At 41.2% G+C, this 18,408-nt stretch overlaps 1 protein-coding gene across 2 annotated transcripts in view; it reads left to right on the forward strand.

Annotated features, from left to right (window-relative positions):
• Window positions 1–18,408, forward strand: part of RELN (reelin) — a 457,527-nt gene that overhangs the window by 250,062 nt on the left and 189,057 nt on the right. Inside the window, exons 12-13 of one of the 2 annotated variants that reach the window (XM_058190565.1) lie at window positions 2,113–2,160; window positions 12,361–12,512. In XM_058190565.1, coding sequence (XP_058046548.1) covers window positions 2,113–2,160; window positions 12,361–12,512 — 200 coding nt within the window. The remainder of the gene's footprint in view (window positions 1–2,112; window positions 2,161–12,360; window positions 12,513–18,408) is intronic. The other variant, XM_058190566.1, reaches the window with a different exon arrangement.

Here is an 18,408-nt window from a genome sequence, read left to right on the forward strand (position 1 = left end):
TATGATCCATTAATGAAATATTGAAGAAAAAGAAAAGAGAGAGAGGGAGGGAGATCCTGTTTCCCCCAAAATAAGACCCAACTGGAAAATAAGCCCTAACATGATTTTTCAGGCTGCTTGTAATATAAGCGCTACCCAAAAAATAAGCCCTAATTAAAATCGTCAACCAGACGGAGGCATATATATATATAGATGCCCCTATATATATGGGGGCCCTATCGTGGTATAATGCCCAAATCACTGAAATTTATTTATTTATTTATTTATTATTTATTTATTTATTTATTTATTTATTTATTTATTTATTTATTTATTTATTTATTTATTTATTTATTTATTTATTTATTTATTTATTTTATTTGTATACTGCCCTTCTCCCGAAGGACTCAGGGCAGTTCACAGCCAATAAAAACAAAATACATATAATACAAATTAATATAAATTAATATACGAATGCTTATCACAACGAATTAATATATACGAATCACATACGAATTAATATACGAATGCTTATCACAACCGTTATTTACACTATATTAATACTGATGGTATTGGCACTCCAAATATATAATACATATCACGAACCATTAGTTCAACAGAGGAAAGATAGATTAGTTCCAGGGCAGAAATCTCATTTCAATGCCAGCGTGCTGGTTAAGTGGTTTTTATAGTGCATTCAGTTTTCCCTGGAGAGCTGAGACATGATTCATGTTTTTCAATGAAGCGAATAACCGATATATAAGTAGGACAGTGGAAGTACATACTTACATCATGGCTGTTGATATCACCTGTCCTCTGGCTTCGGATGATGTGGACAGTAAGAAATTTCCTGTCGCTCTGTTTTAGCCTATTTTGAATTCTTGGTTTGGGATTTAATTTTTTTTTTACTAGTTGCACGAATGCTTTACATTTTTTCAATTAAAGGCTTAAGGTAATCTACAAGGAGCATGTCTCTAGAAAAGCATTCTTGAGCATCTTTTAATTCAGTCACTTGTATTCTTTCAAACAGCCTCCGCCCCCGTATCTTCTAAAATTTGAACTATAACCATCATTACGGACAATAAGGCTTTCCCAACATTTACTTCAGCAATGGTCAGCATCTGTAGGCAATTTAATATTCTCCATATGAGAGCTTATGCACCTGAGACAAATTCCTTGTGTGTCCAATCACACTTGGCCAATAAAGAATTCTCTTCTCTTCTCTTCTCTGCTCTGCTCTGCTCTGCTCTGCTCTGCTCTGCTCTGCTCTATTCTATTCTACTCTTCTTCCCCAATCTATTCAGTTCTGTTCTGTTCTGTTCTGTTCTGTTCTGTTCTATTCTATTCTCTACTCTATTCTACTCTACTCTTCTTCCTCATTCTATTCAGTTCTGTTCTGTTTGTTCTGTTCTGTTTTGTTCTATTCTCTTCTGTTCTGTTTTGTTTTGTTCTCTTCTCTTCTCTTCTTTCTTTTTCTCTTGTATTCTATTCTTATTTTTCCTAGTATTCTGTTCTGTTCGGTTCTATTCTGTTTTGTTTTGTTTTGTTCTGTTCTATTCTATTCTATTCTATTCTATTCTATTCTATTCTATTCTATTCTATTCTTATTTTTCCTAGTATTCTGTTCTGTTCGGTTCTGTTCTGTTCTGCCCTGCCCTGCCCTGCCCTACTCTATCCTACTCTACTCTTCTCTTTTTTATTTATTTATTTAATTTTGTCACAACAGTATACATAAACATTGTCATAGTAAAAAAAAAGAAAAACATCTTCTCTACTCTATTTTTCTTCCCTATTCTATTCTATTCTATTCTATTCTATTCTATTCTTTGTTTTTCCTATTCTATTCTATTCTTATTCTTATTTTTTTTCCTATTCTATTCTGTCCTATCCTATCCTATCCTACTCTACTCTACCATATGATTCTGATCATCCCTCATCATTCTCTAAGCTGACCAAGGCTGATGGAAGATTTTATCTCAACTATTTAAAATGTTCCAGATAGTCTTCCTTGGTTAGTATAAAGTAACATTAATTCTTGATTCTGTTCACTCAACATTTGTCTCTCCCAACAATCGTTCACAGTCGTTATGTTGAATCCTTTAATTCTATGACCGCATACTCTTTTTCCCACAGGATCCCTGCCTCATTCATTGCCCAGGATGGACGATGTTCAGAGAACGGGTAGCTATTCGGAATTTCTTCCTATCCTTTTTTTTCCCCCCCCTCTCTCTCTCTCTGATATTCCCCAGCTTTATATTTATCGCTATGTGGCAGAGATCCTGTGGCTAAGAACTGGATGTGGTCATCTATCATCCCAATTGCGCCAGAAAAACCAACATGGGCTAATTGTCTTCAAGTTTCGATCTTGCAGGTTTCAGCCAGACAAAGTTTAGTTCAGCCTTAGTTTTCTTTTCATATCCCTTTTTCCCTTTGCTCCAGAAGATTTCCCCCATTGCATGGTAGAATGAATCATCCAGTAACTCCAATTTCTGAATCTGTCTTTGGACCTATTTATTTGCTTCTCCGGGCTCTGACCTTATCTTATTCCCTGTCACTTTTCATTATCTGATCTATCTTTGGCCTGCAAAGGATCTGCTTCTGACTTTACTGTGGAGAAGACATACTGTATGTATCATCTCAATGCCTCCTCGCCTGTCTTCTTGAATAACTTACACTCATTTATTTAGTTTTCTTTGACTCCTGTTGCCATTTTTCCCCCTCAGTTGGGGACAGATTACATTCTTTTGTATATCATTCTCTTCTAAGAGAGTTCTCCGTTTTCCAACTTTATTCTCTATCTCACTTTAAAACAACTTCCAAACTGTTTTTTTTTGTTAATGCTTGAGAATATAGCAAAAGTTAATAATAATGAGGTGTGTGGGAACCTCTTTAACATGCCATATCTATTAACCTTGATCAATGGTGGGATGCAACAGGTTTAACAACTGGTTCGGTGAGCACGCGCTTTGCGCGTGCGCCTAACGTGCTTGCGCGCAGCGTTTGAAATACAGCAATTTGAAGCTCAGCTGATAACTTTCTAAGGCAGCCCCGGTAAATAGAATGTTGTGGTCCGCCAGCAGCCTGCAGAGCTGGCAACAGAGTCGGACACCGATGAGTCCGAGGTGAGGCCAGGGCCATTGGGAAATGAGGTGCAGACTCCAGAGCCTCCAGAGATTGATAATAGTGAGGCAGAGGAACAGGAGGAGCCTGTTCCTAATGCATGCGTGAGAAGACCTGCCAGAAGGCAAGAGCAGCTCAAGCAAAAAGGACAACTCGGGAGTAAGGCCAGGAGATGATTGCCCCCTCCCATAAGGCTTAAAACAGACCAGCAACGGCGTTTGGGCTTTGCCGGAAAACAACGTTGTAGCTGCGTCTTCTGCTTCGTCTATGCCTTGCCATTATTTTTGTGACTTGTGAACGTTTGCCAACGTGAAAGGCCTTTGACAGTTTGCCTAATTAGACCAAGGTTTGCGAGAGAACTGAGGAATTTGTGTTGGGAGGCATTTGTTTTAATTTAGTTGAACAACGCTGGGAATGAAGTAACTCTCAGCTGTTCGAATAAAGTTTGTTTGTTTTTTCACGGACTGTATTTCTTACTACCTACTGGGGCCTGGGTCACAACATAGAACACCGGAGGCGCGAAAATCAGCTGTGCTGCATGAATCAGCTGAGACAGAAAGAAGGAACTAAAGGACAGGATAGGGTGGGGGGCGGGCAGAGCCAGCTGATTGTCGGAGCTACTGGTTCGTCTGAATCGGCCTGAACCGGCTGAATACCGCCTCTGACCTTGGTGGGATAATCTGCATGGGCAAATAGATAACCAAATCTGAACAATCATAACAAGGTGACACCTTAATGAAGGTTAAGATATACCATTGTAGATGTCAGCTGTTCATTTTGTGTGTTTCCCCAATTCTTTTCCACACGCAAAGCAAGTGCTCAAAGCCAACCGGTGGTAACCCACCACTGATCAAGAGGCTGTAAGAACAATCCTGAGATGTCAGTTTTATGTCCCTGTACCCCATTGTTCGGATTTTAAACCAGGTTTTGAAACCCTCTTATTGAAGACAAAACTGATGCCAAAGTAGACTTTACTTTTTTGTGAAGGATAGTCCTTTTGATTTATTTAGTTCTACCAAGTAATAGTAGTGAAAGCTGTCGTTATGAGTTAAATTTAATCTTGTGCAAAAAAAAAAAGAATCATCATTACGATTTTTAAGGGACATGATGGTTCAGTGGCTAAGAAGCTGAGCTTGTCGATCGAAAGATCAGCAGTTTAGCAGTTCGAATCCCTAGTGCTGCTATGTAATGGGGTGAGCTCCCATTACTTGTCCCAGCTTCTGCCAACCTAGCAGTTTGAAAGCATGTAAAAAATGCAAGTAGAAAAACAGGGAAGGTGGGAAGGTAACAAAGGTGCCTTTGGCGTTGAGTCATACTGGCCACATGACCACGGAGACGTCTTCAGACAGCGCTGGCTCTTCGGCTTTGAAACAGAGATAGGCACCACCCCCTAGAGTCAGGAACGACTAGCACATATGTGCGAGGGGAACCTTTACCTTTACCTTTAATTATGATTTTAATGATGATGCAAACCCTTTGCATTGATCCCCAAAAAATCCTATAAATATCTAGAATTAATAAAATCCTGGGTTGTATAAACAGAGGCATAGAATCACGATCACGTGAAGTATTAGTACCACTTTATAAAACCCTAGTAAGGCCACACCTGAAATACTGCAACCCATTTTGGTCCCCATGCTACAAAAAAGATGTTGAGACTTTGGAAAAAGTTCAGAGAAGAGCAACTAAGATGATCAAAGGCCCGGAGATTAAAACATATGAAGAACGGCTGCAGGATTTGATTTTGGCTAGTAGTCTAAAGAAAAGAAGAATTAGGGGTGACATGATAGCAGTGTTCCAGAATTTGAGGGGCTTCTACAAAAAAGAAGGGATCAAATTATTCTCCAAAGCACCAGACGGCAGGACAAAAGACAATGGTTGGAAATTAATCAAAGAGAGAAGCAACCTGGAATTAAGGAGAAACTTCCTAACAGTGAGGACAATTAACCAGTGGAACGACTTGCCACCAGAAGTTGTGGGTGCTTCATCACTGGAGGTTTTTAGGAAGAGACTAGACAGTCACTTATCTGAAATAGTATAGGATCTCCTGCTTGAGCAGGAGGCTGGACTAGAAGACCTCCAAGGTCCCTTCCAGCTCTATTCTATTCTAACTATCTAAATCCAATTGGATAGATATAAAGTTTAGCCGCTCCGTACGAATCTTCGTTGATGTTGATGAACGTAGCAGAATGTGAAAATTAATTGCTAACCCTGCTATTGCCTAAAATGTATTTAATGCAAACTGCAATTGAGTTATATCTCTGCGAGGACTTTGAAGAAGAATGGACATGTCAGGTGCCGACAGTGTATTACATTTTGTTCTGTTTTCATATTAAGGCGTTGAATGTTCTTGTCTCACTTAATATGCCGCCTCTGCTCTTGTATAATGAGATCAAACAAGATAGGAGGAAGGGAGCAGCGTTATTTAACTCAGAAAAATCCATCTCCAACCCTTTGAGACTACTTACCAATTTTTATGGTGATAGACATGAATTTATGGCCACATTTAATTTTCCAACCTGTTTTTGTTTTTTTAAAAAACATGTTTCATCCTATCCAGTGGTTGGTTTCTACCGGTTCGGACCGGTTCGGGCAAACAGTTAACACTGACTATCAGCCGTGAGCGAACCGGTTGACTCCGATTTTGAGGTGGGCCCGCCCGCCCAGCCCTATGTTCTATTCACCTATATTTTCCAAGGTGCTTGGAGATTATGGTTAAAAAAAATTTCAAGATAAAGGCCACAATAGTGTGGTCCAAGTTTTGCCTGTTTTCTACAGATTCTCTTTCTTTCTTTCTTTCTTTCTTTCTTTCTTTCTTTCTTTCTTTCTTTCTTTCTTTCTTTCTTTCTTTCTTTCTTTCTATCATCTATCTATCTATTATCTATCATCTATCTATCTATCTATCTATCTATCTATCTATCTATCTATCTATCTATCTATCTATCTATCTATCTATCCTCTAATGACCATCTCTTTTGGAGTGATTAAAGTCCAGAATATCAAAAAGAACCTTACAAATTAGCAAATGTAGACATCTGATAAATTTACACAGCTTTGTATCTGGCTGCCAATCCATTCCCCAGAATTTATGGATTGGGGGGGGGAATCCGAAATAAATTTATAAATATAGAAATTACAAATAATTGTGTCCATATCTTTTTTTTTTTTTTTTTTTTTTTTTTTGCAGTCTGATCAGAAATCAGATCCTATGGGTCAGGGTTTTCATCCATTTAAACTTTTAGATGTAGTACACCGAGAGGTGTTTTCCTTCAAACCCATAGAGCTGAAGAAGAGTCTCAAAATTTATATCCAGGAATTGTATTCTTGAGCTGAATGGTTCCAAATATTATACATTTAGTTTAGCCTTCAGTATCTCTATTCATCAAGAGCCTCAATTTTCATAATGTCATTGCTGCTGTCTGGTCCAAATCAGTGGTGGGATTTAGCCAGTTCAGGCCGGTCCGGGCAAACCGGTAGTTAAATTGCATGCTGGCCCCATCCTGCCCGTTCCTTCGCCGCCATGCCCAGGAGTCCCCACGTGCCCCATTTTGGCTCCCAGGTAAATGCAGGAAGGCCTACTCTGCCCAAAACGGGGTGCAGGGGATGCGGTGCACCCCTCACGGCCCATTTTTGCTCCCAGGAGGCCGCAGAGAGGCATACTAGGCCCAAAACGAGGCATGGCAGGGTGCGGTGCAGCCTCCCCCTCGGCTGATTTTTGCTCCCAGGAGGCTGCAGGGAGGCGTACTAGGCCAAAAATGGAGCAAGTCACACACACACACCCCGCAGCCCATTTTTGCTCCCAGGGAGGTGCAGGAGGCCGAGTGCTGCCTGTCACACCCCCTGGCCACGCCCACCATGGCCACGCCCACCCAGCCGATCATTAGGGCAGAGAACCAGTTGTTAAATTATTTGAATCCCAAATATACAGTCTCCTTGGGCTGTCTTTCTCCTTAACTATTACAAATTTACCATCACTCCCAAATCTGCAGGGAATCATGAGCCTTTAAAATGTGGCATTACATGCCCAAACAGTCAACCTTTCTACAGGCTTTCGGTCTCAAAGACGGGGAGTGGGGAGAGAAATATTTACCCCGATACTTTCAGGAGCTGTCAGCGAACAAAGAATTTCCTGGACAAAACTTCTGAATTAATCTTTCCATTACGCACGCCGTCAGCCTTTGAAGAACGATCTTTTTGACTTGATCGCTGACCTCCTGTAGTCCAGGTTTCTGAACTGCCGTATTAGTAATGATGGAATTGTTCGGTGAACTCTTCAATTCATTTCATGCTGCGACAGCCAGACGGTTAAGAAAAATGCACAGCCAGAACATGCTGTGTCAGTTCGCAGGAGGACTTCGTGCGGGCCGAGATGCAATCCGCATCTGCTCTTGATGAATTCTTTGCAAACACCCGTTTTAAGCATATGGTTTCTGCCAGACATAAAAGAATGAATGCTGGTGATGCAGATCTTCTAGTCCAACCCCAGTCTGCCCAACCACTAGACCAGTGGTTCTCAACCTTTATAGTGCTGCGACCCCTTTAATACAATTCCCCATGATGTGGCGACCCCCAACCGTAAAATTAATTTCATTTTGAATTTATCGCGCCTGAAGCCATATTGGCTAGCGATCTGAACTGCTTGCGATTGCCTTGAGGACGGAGGCCTTAAAGCGGAGACTCCTCCCCTATTAAATTTATCACGCCTGAAGCCAGATTAGGCTAGCGACTGGGAGTGATTGCAGCTGGCTTGAGAGGGAGACATCAGAGCAAAGATTTCTCTCTTTTTTAATTCATCGCGCCTGAAGCCGAATTCGGCTAGCGATTTGAAGAAACTGCAGCTGGCTTGTGGAGTCAACCATTGGAGCGCGATTCTTCGACTCGCAAGTATACTTCCCATATTTCTGATGGTCTTAGGCGACCCCTGGCAAATCATCATTCGACCCCCAATGGGGTCCCGACCCACAGGTTGAGAACCGCTGCCCTAAACCATTTCAGACAAATGGCTGTCTAGTCTCTTCTTGAAAGCCTCCAGTAAATGGAGCATCTACAACTGCTGAAGGCAAGCTCTTCCACTGATTTATTGTTCTCACTGTCAGGAAATTTCTCCTCAGTTTTAAGTGGCTTCTCCCCTTGACTAGTTTCCATCCATTGCTTCTTGACCTGCCTTCAGGTGCCTTGGAAAATAGGTTGACTTAAAAAATGCAAGTAGAAAATAGGGACCACCTTTGGTGGGAAGCTAACAGTGTTCCGTGCGCCTTTGGCATTTAGTCATGCCGGCCACATGAATTTAGAACAACAGAGTTGGAAGGGACCTTGGAGGTCTTCTAGTCCAACCCTCTACTCAGGCAGTAAACCCTATGCCATTTCAGACAAATGGTTGTCTAATCTCTTCTTAAATCTTCCAGTGTTGGAGAATTCACAGCTTCTGGATGTAAGTTGTTAATTGATCTAATGGTCAGGAAATTTCTTCTTAGATCTAGGTTGCTTCTCTCCTTCATTAGTTTCCACCCATTGCTTCTTCTCCTGTCCTCAGGTGCTTTGGAGAATAGTTTGACTCCCTCTTCTTCGTGGCAGCCCCTGAGATATTGGAACACTGCTATCATGTCACCACTAGTCCTTCTTTTCACTAAACTAGACATACCCAAATCCTGCAACTGCTCTTCGTATCTTTTCGTCCCCTAATCATCTTGGACATTCAGAGAGTGAGATATATGATTTAAAATAAATTGAACCCCAAGTTAAATTTATTTTAAATCATTTATCTCACTGCCTGAATGGCCCTTCTATGCTGTGCATAACAGGGCTAAAGTTGGCCAGATACTTTTTGCCAGAGCTCTGGCAAAAAAAAAAGGGGGAAAGTGTATAATTGTGTAAGAAGTCAGATCAACAGGAAGAGGAAAATGTGGTTAAGCTAGGAATGAAGGAATGAAGCCATCAGATTCTAGGAATGTCATTTTTTAGTCCAAAATCAATCATTGCTATTAAAAGAGGACCCATGTTTGTTGAATTATGGAGGTGAGTCAAAACATCTAAAGCTAAGAAAATGTTTTAAGTACCAGTGTTGTCGCAATTGTGCTTTTCCGCATAAAATGAGGAGACTGATGTATAATGCCCTTTCCAACCCATATTTTGTACAGTTTGATTTCTCTACTTTCCTAAAGTTAGGAATATGAACCAGTGGCACAGCAAGCTTAGTATAAGCACTATTCTTTTTAACCTTTCCTTTCTTCCTTTTACTTTTTATGATGACGCAGGACTGTTGCCTACCGTTTCTAAGTAACTAAGTCAATTATGCAAACTTCCAGAGTGGCTAAAGGATCCATTTTAAACTCTGGTTTTAGAATGACTGAACGCCCATCCTGGCCACGCCCGTCCCCCCAGACCCCTGGGGTCAAACACAACCCTGATGTGGCCCTCAATGAAATTGAGTTTGAGATCCCTGCTGTATTGTTTTTAAATGTGTAAACCAGTGGTGGGTTTCAAATTTTTTAAACTACCAGTTCTGTGGGTGTGGCTTGGTGGGTGTGGCATAGCTTGGTGGGCGTGGCAGGGCAAGGATACTGTAACATCTCCATTACCACCCCACTCCAGGGGAAGGTTACTGCAAAATCTCCATTTCCTCCCAATCAGCAGGGACTTCGGAGGCAGAGACTAGAGGTGGGCGGGGCCAGTCAGAATTTTTACTACCGGTTCTTTGAACTACTCCAAATTTCCGCTACCGGTTCTCCAGAACTGGTCAGAACCTGCTGAAACCCACCTCTGTTGTAAACGCTACTTAAGGCTTAGCCTTGCGAACTTTCAGATCTGCCCAAAGTTTTTGAGGTTAGTTAGAAATTTACCGCTTATTGAGCCTGGCGGTAAACATGGGTATCATTTCACGATTTTAAATCGCAGAATGGTATCTCTAACGGTTATAAGTGATGGGACATCTGTTCCAATTAAGCAGTTCTAATTGCCAGTCAACATTAGGCTAAATGGGTTTCCTGGGAGATATCCCAATAAAGCAGCAATCCTGATTTTCTAAGCTCATTTCAACACATGTCCTTTATGGAATCCATGCATACTAATAGAAACATTATAAATCTTGTCTTTAAAAACTTAATTTGGCCTGTTTTCACCCTATCTGCAAATCATCTGCTTTTATAAGATGAAGAATGGTGCAGTAAATGAGCCTATTAGGAAGTCTATAAGTATATGATTGGATGACACAAGCAAAAACAGATATACAGATTAACGGAGTTGGAAGGGACCTTGGAGGTCTTCTAGTCCAACCCCCCACCCAAGCAGGAGACCCTACACCATTTCTGACAGATGGCAGCCCGGTCTCTTCTTGGAAGCTTCCAGTGATGAAGCTCCCACAACTTCTGAAGGCAACTTCGGTTCCATGGGTTGATTGTTTTCACTGTCAGAAACTTCCTCCTTATTTCCAGGTTGAATCTCTCCTTGATCAGTTTCCATCCATTATTCCTTGCCTGGCCTTCGGGTGCCTTGGAAAACAGAATGATCCCCTCCTCTGTGTGGCAGCCCCTCAAATATTGGAAGACGGTTATCATGTCTCTCCTGGTCCTTCTCTTCACTAGACTAGCCAGGCCCGGTTCCTGTAACCGTTCTTCATGTTTTAGCCTCCACTCCCCTAATCATTCTGGTTGCTCTTCTCTGCACTCTTTCTAGAGTCTCAACATCTTTTTTATTGCATAGTGACCAAAACTGAATGATTTGAGATCCATCTCGATATAAAAAGCTCCTGATGTTATTTTTTAAAAATCACACCTGTTGTTCTGTTTCCCTCCCCCAATATTCCCAACAAAGAGTCAGTCAAAGGCCTCCTTTTCTAATTTATTTACATAGATAAATGTTCTGGCCACGTCTACCCACGGGCCTGCCAAGTCTCTGGAGATAATTAGGAAATTATAGATAAGGCCAGAGTTACTCACGAATATATTCTTCCCTCCATTGATACAGTTTGCCCGCGCAAATTCACTGCTTTGTCCAAGACAAAAAGCCAGGAAGTTCCACCTACTGCTTTTATAGTGTCTGTAGATGTCACTGCATGACTCATCATTCTTTGGCTTTGTCCCAACGCCTCCTTTGCTGCGCGTGCCGGTCACGTCTGTGCAGTCTTGCATCAAGCCAAAACTATTCTTGGGGCATTGCCAAATCAGAAGAAGGCCCGGGAGAATCAGGCCTTGCCGGCCCCTCCTCCTCCCTTTGGGTGGGTGCCAGGGAGGGAGAGGGCCCAGGAGAAACAGGCCTTGCCAGGTCTTCTCCCTCACTTTCTGAATCATCCAAGTCCAGGAGTCCGAGTCCAGGAATCTGGGTCACAACACCTGTCTTTTCTTGGGATTGTAAAGCTGCCAACATGCAACTCCAGAAAAAGACACAGCTACATTAAAGCATTGACTGCAGGCGCTATGACAAGCCCTCAAATATTGGAACACTGTTATCATGTCTCCCCTAGTCTTTTCTTTTCACTAGACAAGACCTACCCAATCCCTGCAACCGTTCTTCAAATGTTTTAGCCTCCAAACATCTCTTAATCATCTTTGCTGCATTTTTCTGCACCAGAATCTCTACATCTTTTCTATAATATGCCAATATTGCATGCAATGTTCCAAATGTAGTCTTACCAAGGCTTTTTAAATACTTTATAGTATTGTAAGTATTTAAGTATTACGCTAATGCTTTACATATTCCATAACTGCTCACCATTCGCTATTTCTTCTGTTGCCTTAATCACATGTTCCCACCAACTTAACCTTCTTGTGGTTGTGGTGTTCTCTCCCTTGAATAGAGGAAAAATTCATTGTGCTAGTCGTTCCCAACTCTAGGGGGCAGTGTTCATCTCCATTTCAAAGCCGAAGAGCCAACACTGTCCGAAGCGGTCTCCATGGTCATTTGGCCAGCATCACTAAATGCCAAAGGCGCACGGAACACTGTTACCTTCCCACCAAAGGTAGTCCCTATTTTTCTACTTGCATTTTTTACCTGCTTTCGAACTGCTAGGTTGTCAGAAGCTGGGACAAGTAACGGGAGCTCACCCCATTACGCAGCCGCACTAGGGATTCGAACCACTGAACTGGCAACCTTTCGATCGACAAGCTCAGCGGGTTAGCCATTGAACCACCGCGTCCCCTTGGTCGATAGTAACCCTTCCTTAATATCCCGTCTCATGATTTTTAAGACTGTAAAGGTAAAAAAAAACCTAGTATTTTCAAACTGAGACGAGAAATGAACTGATCCTTACCTCTCGGATGTGTTTAGGTGGGATATATCCGGAGCAATCATCGGCAACGAATGTGGGACCTTGGAATCGGGTTCATCCGCCGTGTTCCTCAGAGAAGGCGAGAGAAAACTATGCACTCCATACATGGACATGACAGGTTATGGAAATCTGAGGTTTTATTTCAGCATGGGTAAGTGCACGCCATTAATCTTTCTCGGTTGTGTGCACACCATTTCATATTTTCCTACAGTGGAGGAGAGTATGTTCAAATGAGTTTATCTCCCACTTGTTTCTCCAAGCGAAAAAGGGGTAAAAGGTAAATGTTTTCCCTGTCTGGTCATTTCTGACTCTAGTACAGGGTCAAATTCACGTCATCACGGCGGTATCACGTGACGTATCGGGACATTTTCCCCCTTCGCTAAACCGGGCGTAGGCATGGCCAGCGCTTAAAACACCCAGCCCGCTGGGAGGCTGGGAGTTTGACAGCCCTGCTCTAGTAGGTAGTGCTCATCTCCATTTCTTAGCTGAGGGAGCTAGCATTTTTTTTTATTTTATTTTTATTTTTTTTACATTTATATCCCGCCCTTCTCCGAAGACTCAGGGCGGCTTACAGTGTATAAGGCAATAGTCTCATTCTATTTGTATATTTACAAAGTCAACTTATTGCCCCCCCAACAATCTGGGTCCTCATTTTACCTACCTTATAAAGGATGGAAGGCTGAGTCAACCTTGGGCCGGGCTTGAACCTGCAGTAATTGCAGGCTACTGTGTTCTAATAACAGGCTCCTTACAGCCTGAGCTATTCCGGCCCTTTATTTATTTGTCACAACAGTATATGTAAGCATAAGCATGAAATAACTGTACGATATATAAGCATATATATATATATAAGCATAAGTATTAAAAAACTATACGAATTGTATACAATCAAAGGGGACATTGGGACAGGGACGGTAGGCACGCTGGTGCTCTTATGCACGCCCCTTACAGACCTCTTAGGAATGGGGTGAGGTCAATAGTAGATAGTCTTTGGTTAAAGCTTTGGGGATTTTGGGAAGAGACCACAGAGTCACGTAGCATTGTCTGAAGACATTTCTGTGGTCATGTGACCAGCATGACTATACTCTGAGACACCTGAAACACGGTTATCTTTCCAGAGGTAGTATTCAGCCGGTTTGCGCCGGTTCGCTACTCAGAAAAGGGGGACATGTCATTACTGAAAGTTTATGGAGATTTTCAGTCATCCAGGTCATGGTTGTCCCAAAAGTGCTTCTTCAGGAGGCAACTGGACCTTCTTGTTTTTTTCTCTGAAGACATTTCACTTCTCATCCAAGCAGCTTCTTCAGCTCTTACAGAACAGTGGGGAAGGGAAGGATTGATACTCCTTGTGTCCTGAGGGTCATGTGAGTAGTGCAAATGGGTGTGGGAGTATAAACAGATTTCCCTAAAAATTGCAGACTGCAAGAACCATGTGCACTTCAGTTTGAGACGGAGACAACACAGACTCATCCCCAATAGCCTGCTCTTGCGTTCAACAGTGAAAGGACACAGGGCAGAAAAACATCCTGCAGCCAAGAAGGCTCCACAGCCATTTGCATCACTCAGGTGAGACCCTGAGGACACAGATAAACCTCCAAGTGGCCTCAACGACTCTCTAAAAGGATGCAAATGACCAGCTGTCTGCAAGGAGTATAATGTTCTGACCTAGGCTTCCTGAGACAGTAAAAAGCACACAATTAGTCCCAAAAACCCTCTTTTTATTTCAACGGCTATGAATTATTGTTCATTCACAGCCCATAATGAGTCACAAATAGTTTGTAAAGAGTCCGACAGACATCTGCCACAGTCCTTCGGGATAAGGCTGATAAGCACCCACCTTTATCTCCCTTGACATGCTGTCAAAGACCTAATTGGCAATTAGGTTTTGCAAGGCCACACGGAGCCCAGAGTCAAAACGGAGCTTCAGAATTTAAACCGACCAGAACGAACAAAGTTGCTTCATGTAAAGGCTCCTGTGCCTTTGCTCCTCCTTTGTCTTATCGGAGGGGCCAATCATCTCCAAGCCTTACTCCCGAGTCGTCCATTTTGTCTTAACTGTTCTTGCCTTCTGGCAGCTCTGCACATGCTCGCGCTGGGAACAGGCTCCCCCTGTTCCTCTGCCTCACTGATGTCCGACACTGGATGTTCCAGAGGCAGCACATAACTCCCAGATGGCCCTGGCCCTCTCTCTGCCTCCAATGCAGAGCCCCCGTCCGAGCCTTCCCCAGATTCCAGGACTGGCCCATGTTCCTCCCCAACCTCCTCACTGTCCTACTCTGCTGCCAGCTCTGTAGGTTGCCGGCAGACCACGACGTATAAATCCTTCCATTCCCCACCGACCAGTCAGAGCTGAAGAAGCTCCTTGGATGAGAAGGGAAACGTCTTCAAAAAAACAAAAAAGTTCAATTGCCTCCTGAAAAAGCACCTTCGGGACATGCCATTACTGACTTTTCACGAAACTTTCCATGATTGGAACTAAAGTTGAGACCCACAGGCAGATTTAAATTTCGCAATCCAATGCAGCTGTTTTTCCTAACCTTCCTTCCTTAACCTTCCCCTCCCTGAATATTATTTTGCAACGTCCGCAAATCGGGGTAAACTGTACGGGGAAAACGCATCCTTTCAACACTACGTCCGTTAATGTGAAATGGAAAGAACGAGAAAGGAAACAGAACGGATCTGTTTCGCCTCGTGAAGCTGGTTTTCTTTTTTTTTCTGTCAACAAGATACAAAAAACACCGTTTCTTACTGGAAGGGGATTCTCTGATCTTCCGTCTCAATTGTCAGATCCCGTTTGTAACTTCTGAGGGACCGAGAGTACAGCAGGAAACGGAATCTGTTTCGTATCCAGGAGGGCCACACCTGACAGAAAACAGGAAAGACAATTTTGTCAACCTCCTGAACTCCGAGAAAAAAAGCCGTTAGCTCAGCACAGCTTGGATGATCTCACTGAAAACACCGATTGTGTGAAAATGAGTTGGTGGAATATTCAGATGTGGCTTTAAAAAAAAACAAAGCAGAATGGATTTTATTTAGAGTTTAAAATGCAAGTGTTCAACTAGCATTAGTTTAGTTTCATTAGCATTATGAATAGAATAGAATAGAATAGAATAGAATAGAATAGAATAGAAAAGAATAGAATAGAATAGAATAGAATAGAATAGAATAGAATAGAATAGAATAGAATAGAATAGAATTCTTTATTGGCCAAGTGTGATTGGACGCACAAGGAGTTTGTCTTTGGTGCATGTGCTCTCAGTGTACATTAAAGAGAATAAAATACATTCATCAAGAATAAAAAGATACAACACTTAGTGATAGTCAAGGTTACAAATAAGCTATCAAATCGTACTAGGAAACAAATAAAAACAATACAAATTGAAAGATACAAGCAACATAGTTATAGTAATAAGTGGGAAGAGATAGAGACTTAGTAAATTAGTTGGACAGTGTTGAGGGAATTAGTTGTTAAACAGAGTAATGGCATTCGGGGAAAAACTGTCCTTGTGTCCAGTTGTTCTGGTGTGCAGTGCTCCATAGCGTCGTTTTGAGGGTAGGAGTTGAAACAGTTTATGTCCAGGATGTGAGGGGTCTGTAGATATTTTCACAGCCCTCTTTTTGACTCGTGCAGTATACAGGTCCTCAATGGAAGGCAGGTTGGTAGCCATTGTTTTTTCTGCAATTCTAATTATCCTCTGAAGTCTGTGTCTGTCTTGCTGGGTTGCAGAGCCAAACCAGACCCTTATGGAGGTGCAGATGACAGATTCAGTCATTCTTCTGTAGAGCTGGATCAGCAGCTCTTTGGGCAGTTTGAGCTTCCTGAGTTGATGCAGAAAGAACGTTCTTTGTTGAGCTTTTTTGATGATGTTTATGATGTTAGTTGTCCATTTTAAGTCTTGAGAAATGATAGAACCTAGAAACTTGAAGGACTCTACTGTTGATACTGTGTTGTCTATTATTGTAAGAGGTGGTAGTACAGGAGGTTTTCTTCTAAACTCCACCACCATTTCTATGGTTTTGTGTGTATTTAGTTCAAGACTGTTCTGGTTGCACCACAAGGCTAGTTGTTCAACCTCCTATCTGTATGCAATTCATCATTGTCTTGAATGAGACCAATCACAGTTGCATCATCTGCAAACTTCAGTATTTTAACAGAGGGATCTGTTAAAATACTGAATAAAATACCATGAGAATAAAATACCATGAGAAAATGTGAATATAAATCTCTATTAAGTGAAAACAAAATTCTGAGCATGCATTGAATGAGGTTATTAAGATGAATGGTACTAGACATTGTTAAAATTACACATAAACACTTTCTTTTTTAAGCCACATTCAAACATGCGATCCTTCCCCTTATAATCTGAAATTGTACAATCCCACTGGATCTGTTGCTGCTATTGATAATTCAGTTGCTGTAAATCTGTGAACTTTTACGAAGATTGAACCAACATTCCATTATTACTGATAATATAGAAGCAATTTCAAAATAAATTTGGATAAAGTACAAGAAATAGAAAATTGAAATATTTTAAATACAGTCTCAGGTTTTAAGAAATGCCAGGTGAGTCTCTTCTGATTTAAAAACTTAATTGAGCAGTAAATTATTTGCAAGTATGGGACTCTTGAATTGATATTTAACTGTTCTTACACTATACTGAAGTATAGTAGTAAACTCAAAGGAACATTAGGGCACATTATTTGTACTTGATCCTGGAAATCCTTTCTTAGTTGTCTATGATTACTTGGTGAACCAGATCTTTGATAGGAAGTTAATTCTTAAAGATGTTAATTCTTAAAGATGTTAATTCAATATTGTTGAATTAAATCCTCCAAAATTAGAACTTGTGAGTCTGGAATATATCATGTTTCACAAAATTGTTACAAATAGGTGATAATGAATTCTTGGAAGGACATGACCTACCAGAATCCAAAGGTTGACTTAATAAATGTGTTAACTCTCCGTCTTTGAACTTGCCCTTTATAAGACAATTTGGTTCTGTATTATTTAAATTTAATTTAATGTTCGAAAATGATATATCATTGCATACTGTATATAATTAAGATATTATATTAAATAAATGTTGGATCAGTTCTGATCCCTTACTGCCATATTTCTATATGTCCAGATAGGGTATGTTTACATTATTTCTTTCAAAAGCATAGACATAAGTATGTCTGACTAAGACATACGGAAAATAGAACATGCATAATAGACTTAGAAGGGACCTTGGAAGTCTTTTAGTCCAACCCTGTGCTCAAGCAGGAGACCTATATCATTTCAGATTAAGGTTGTCCAGGATCTTTTAGAAAGCCTTCAGGGGTGGATCACCCACAACTTCTGAAAGCCACCTATTCCATTGGTTGATTGTTCTCACTGTCAGGAAATTTCTCTTTAGTTCTAAGTTGCTTCTCTCCTTGGTTAGTTTCCACCCATTGCTTCTTGTCCTGCCCTCAGGTGCTTTGGAGAATAGCTTGACTCCCTCTTCTTTGCGGCAGCCCCTCAAATTTTGGAACACTGCTATTAGGTCACCCCTAGTCCTTCTTTTCATTAGACTAGACATACCCAATTCCTGTAAGTGTTCTTCGTATGTTTTAGCCTCCAGCCCCTTAATCATTTTTGTAGCTCTTCTCTGCACTCTTTCCAACTAATAAATAGATTAGTGAGGGCTCATCCAGTATCTTCAAAAGGACAACAAGTAAATTCAACATTAGAGGAGAATGTCCTTCTCCTTATAAATATTAAATTACAATCACAACTGAGCTCAAAATTTATGTTGCTAAGCGAGACATTTGTTATCCCGGGACCTGCAACCGTCGTAAAAGTGAATCAGTTGTCAGCATCCAAATGCAAATCAAATGCAAATCACATCTAGCCTAAGAACAATGTTTTAACCAAATTTTAATGGGGGTTTTATTGGTTCTTACTGTTTTAGTGATCAGGCTTTGATAATATTTAGTTTTAATCTGGGTTTTAAATGTTTATTTATTATATTGTTTTATATTGTTTTAATATGCCTGTGAACTGCCCTGAGTCCTATGGGAGA

This window comes from Ahaetulla prasina, chromosome 7, assembly GCF_028640845.1.
Source record: "Ahaetulla prasina isolate Xishuangbanna chromosome 7, ASM2864084v1, whole genome shotgun sequence".
Taxonomy (NCBI): Eukaryota; Metazoa; Chordata; class Lepidosauria; order Squamata; family Colubridae; genus Ahaetulla; species Ahaetulla prasina.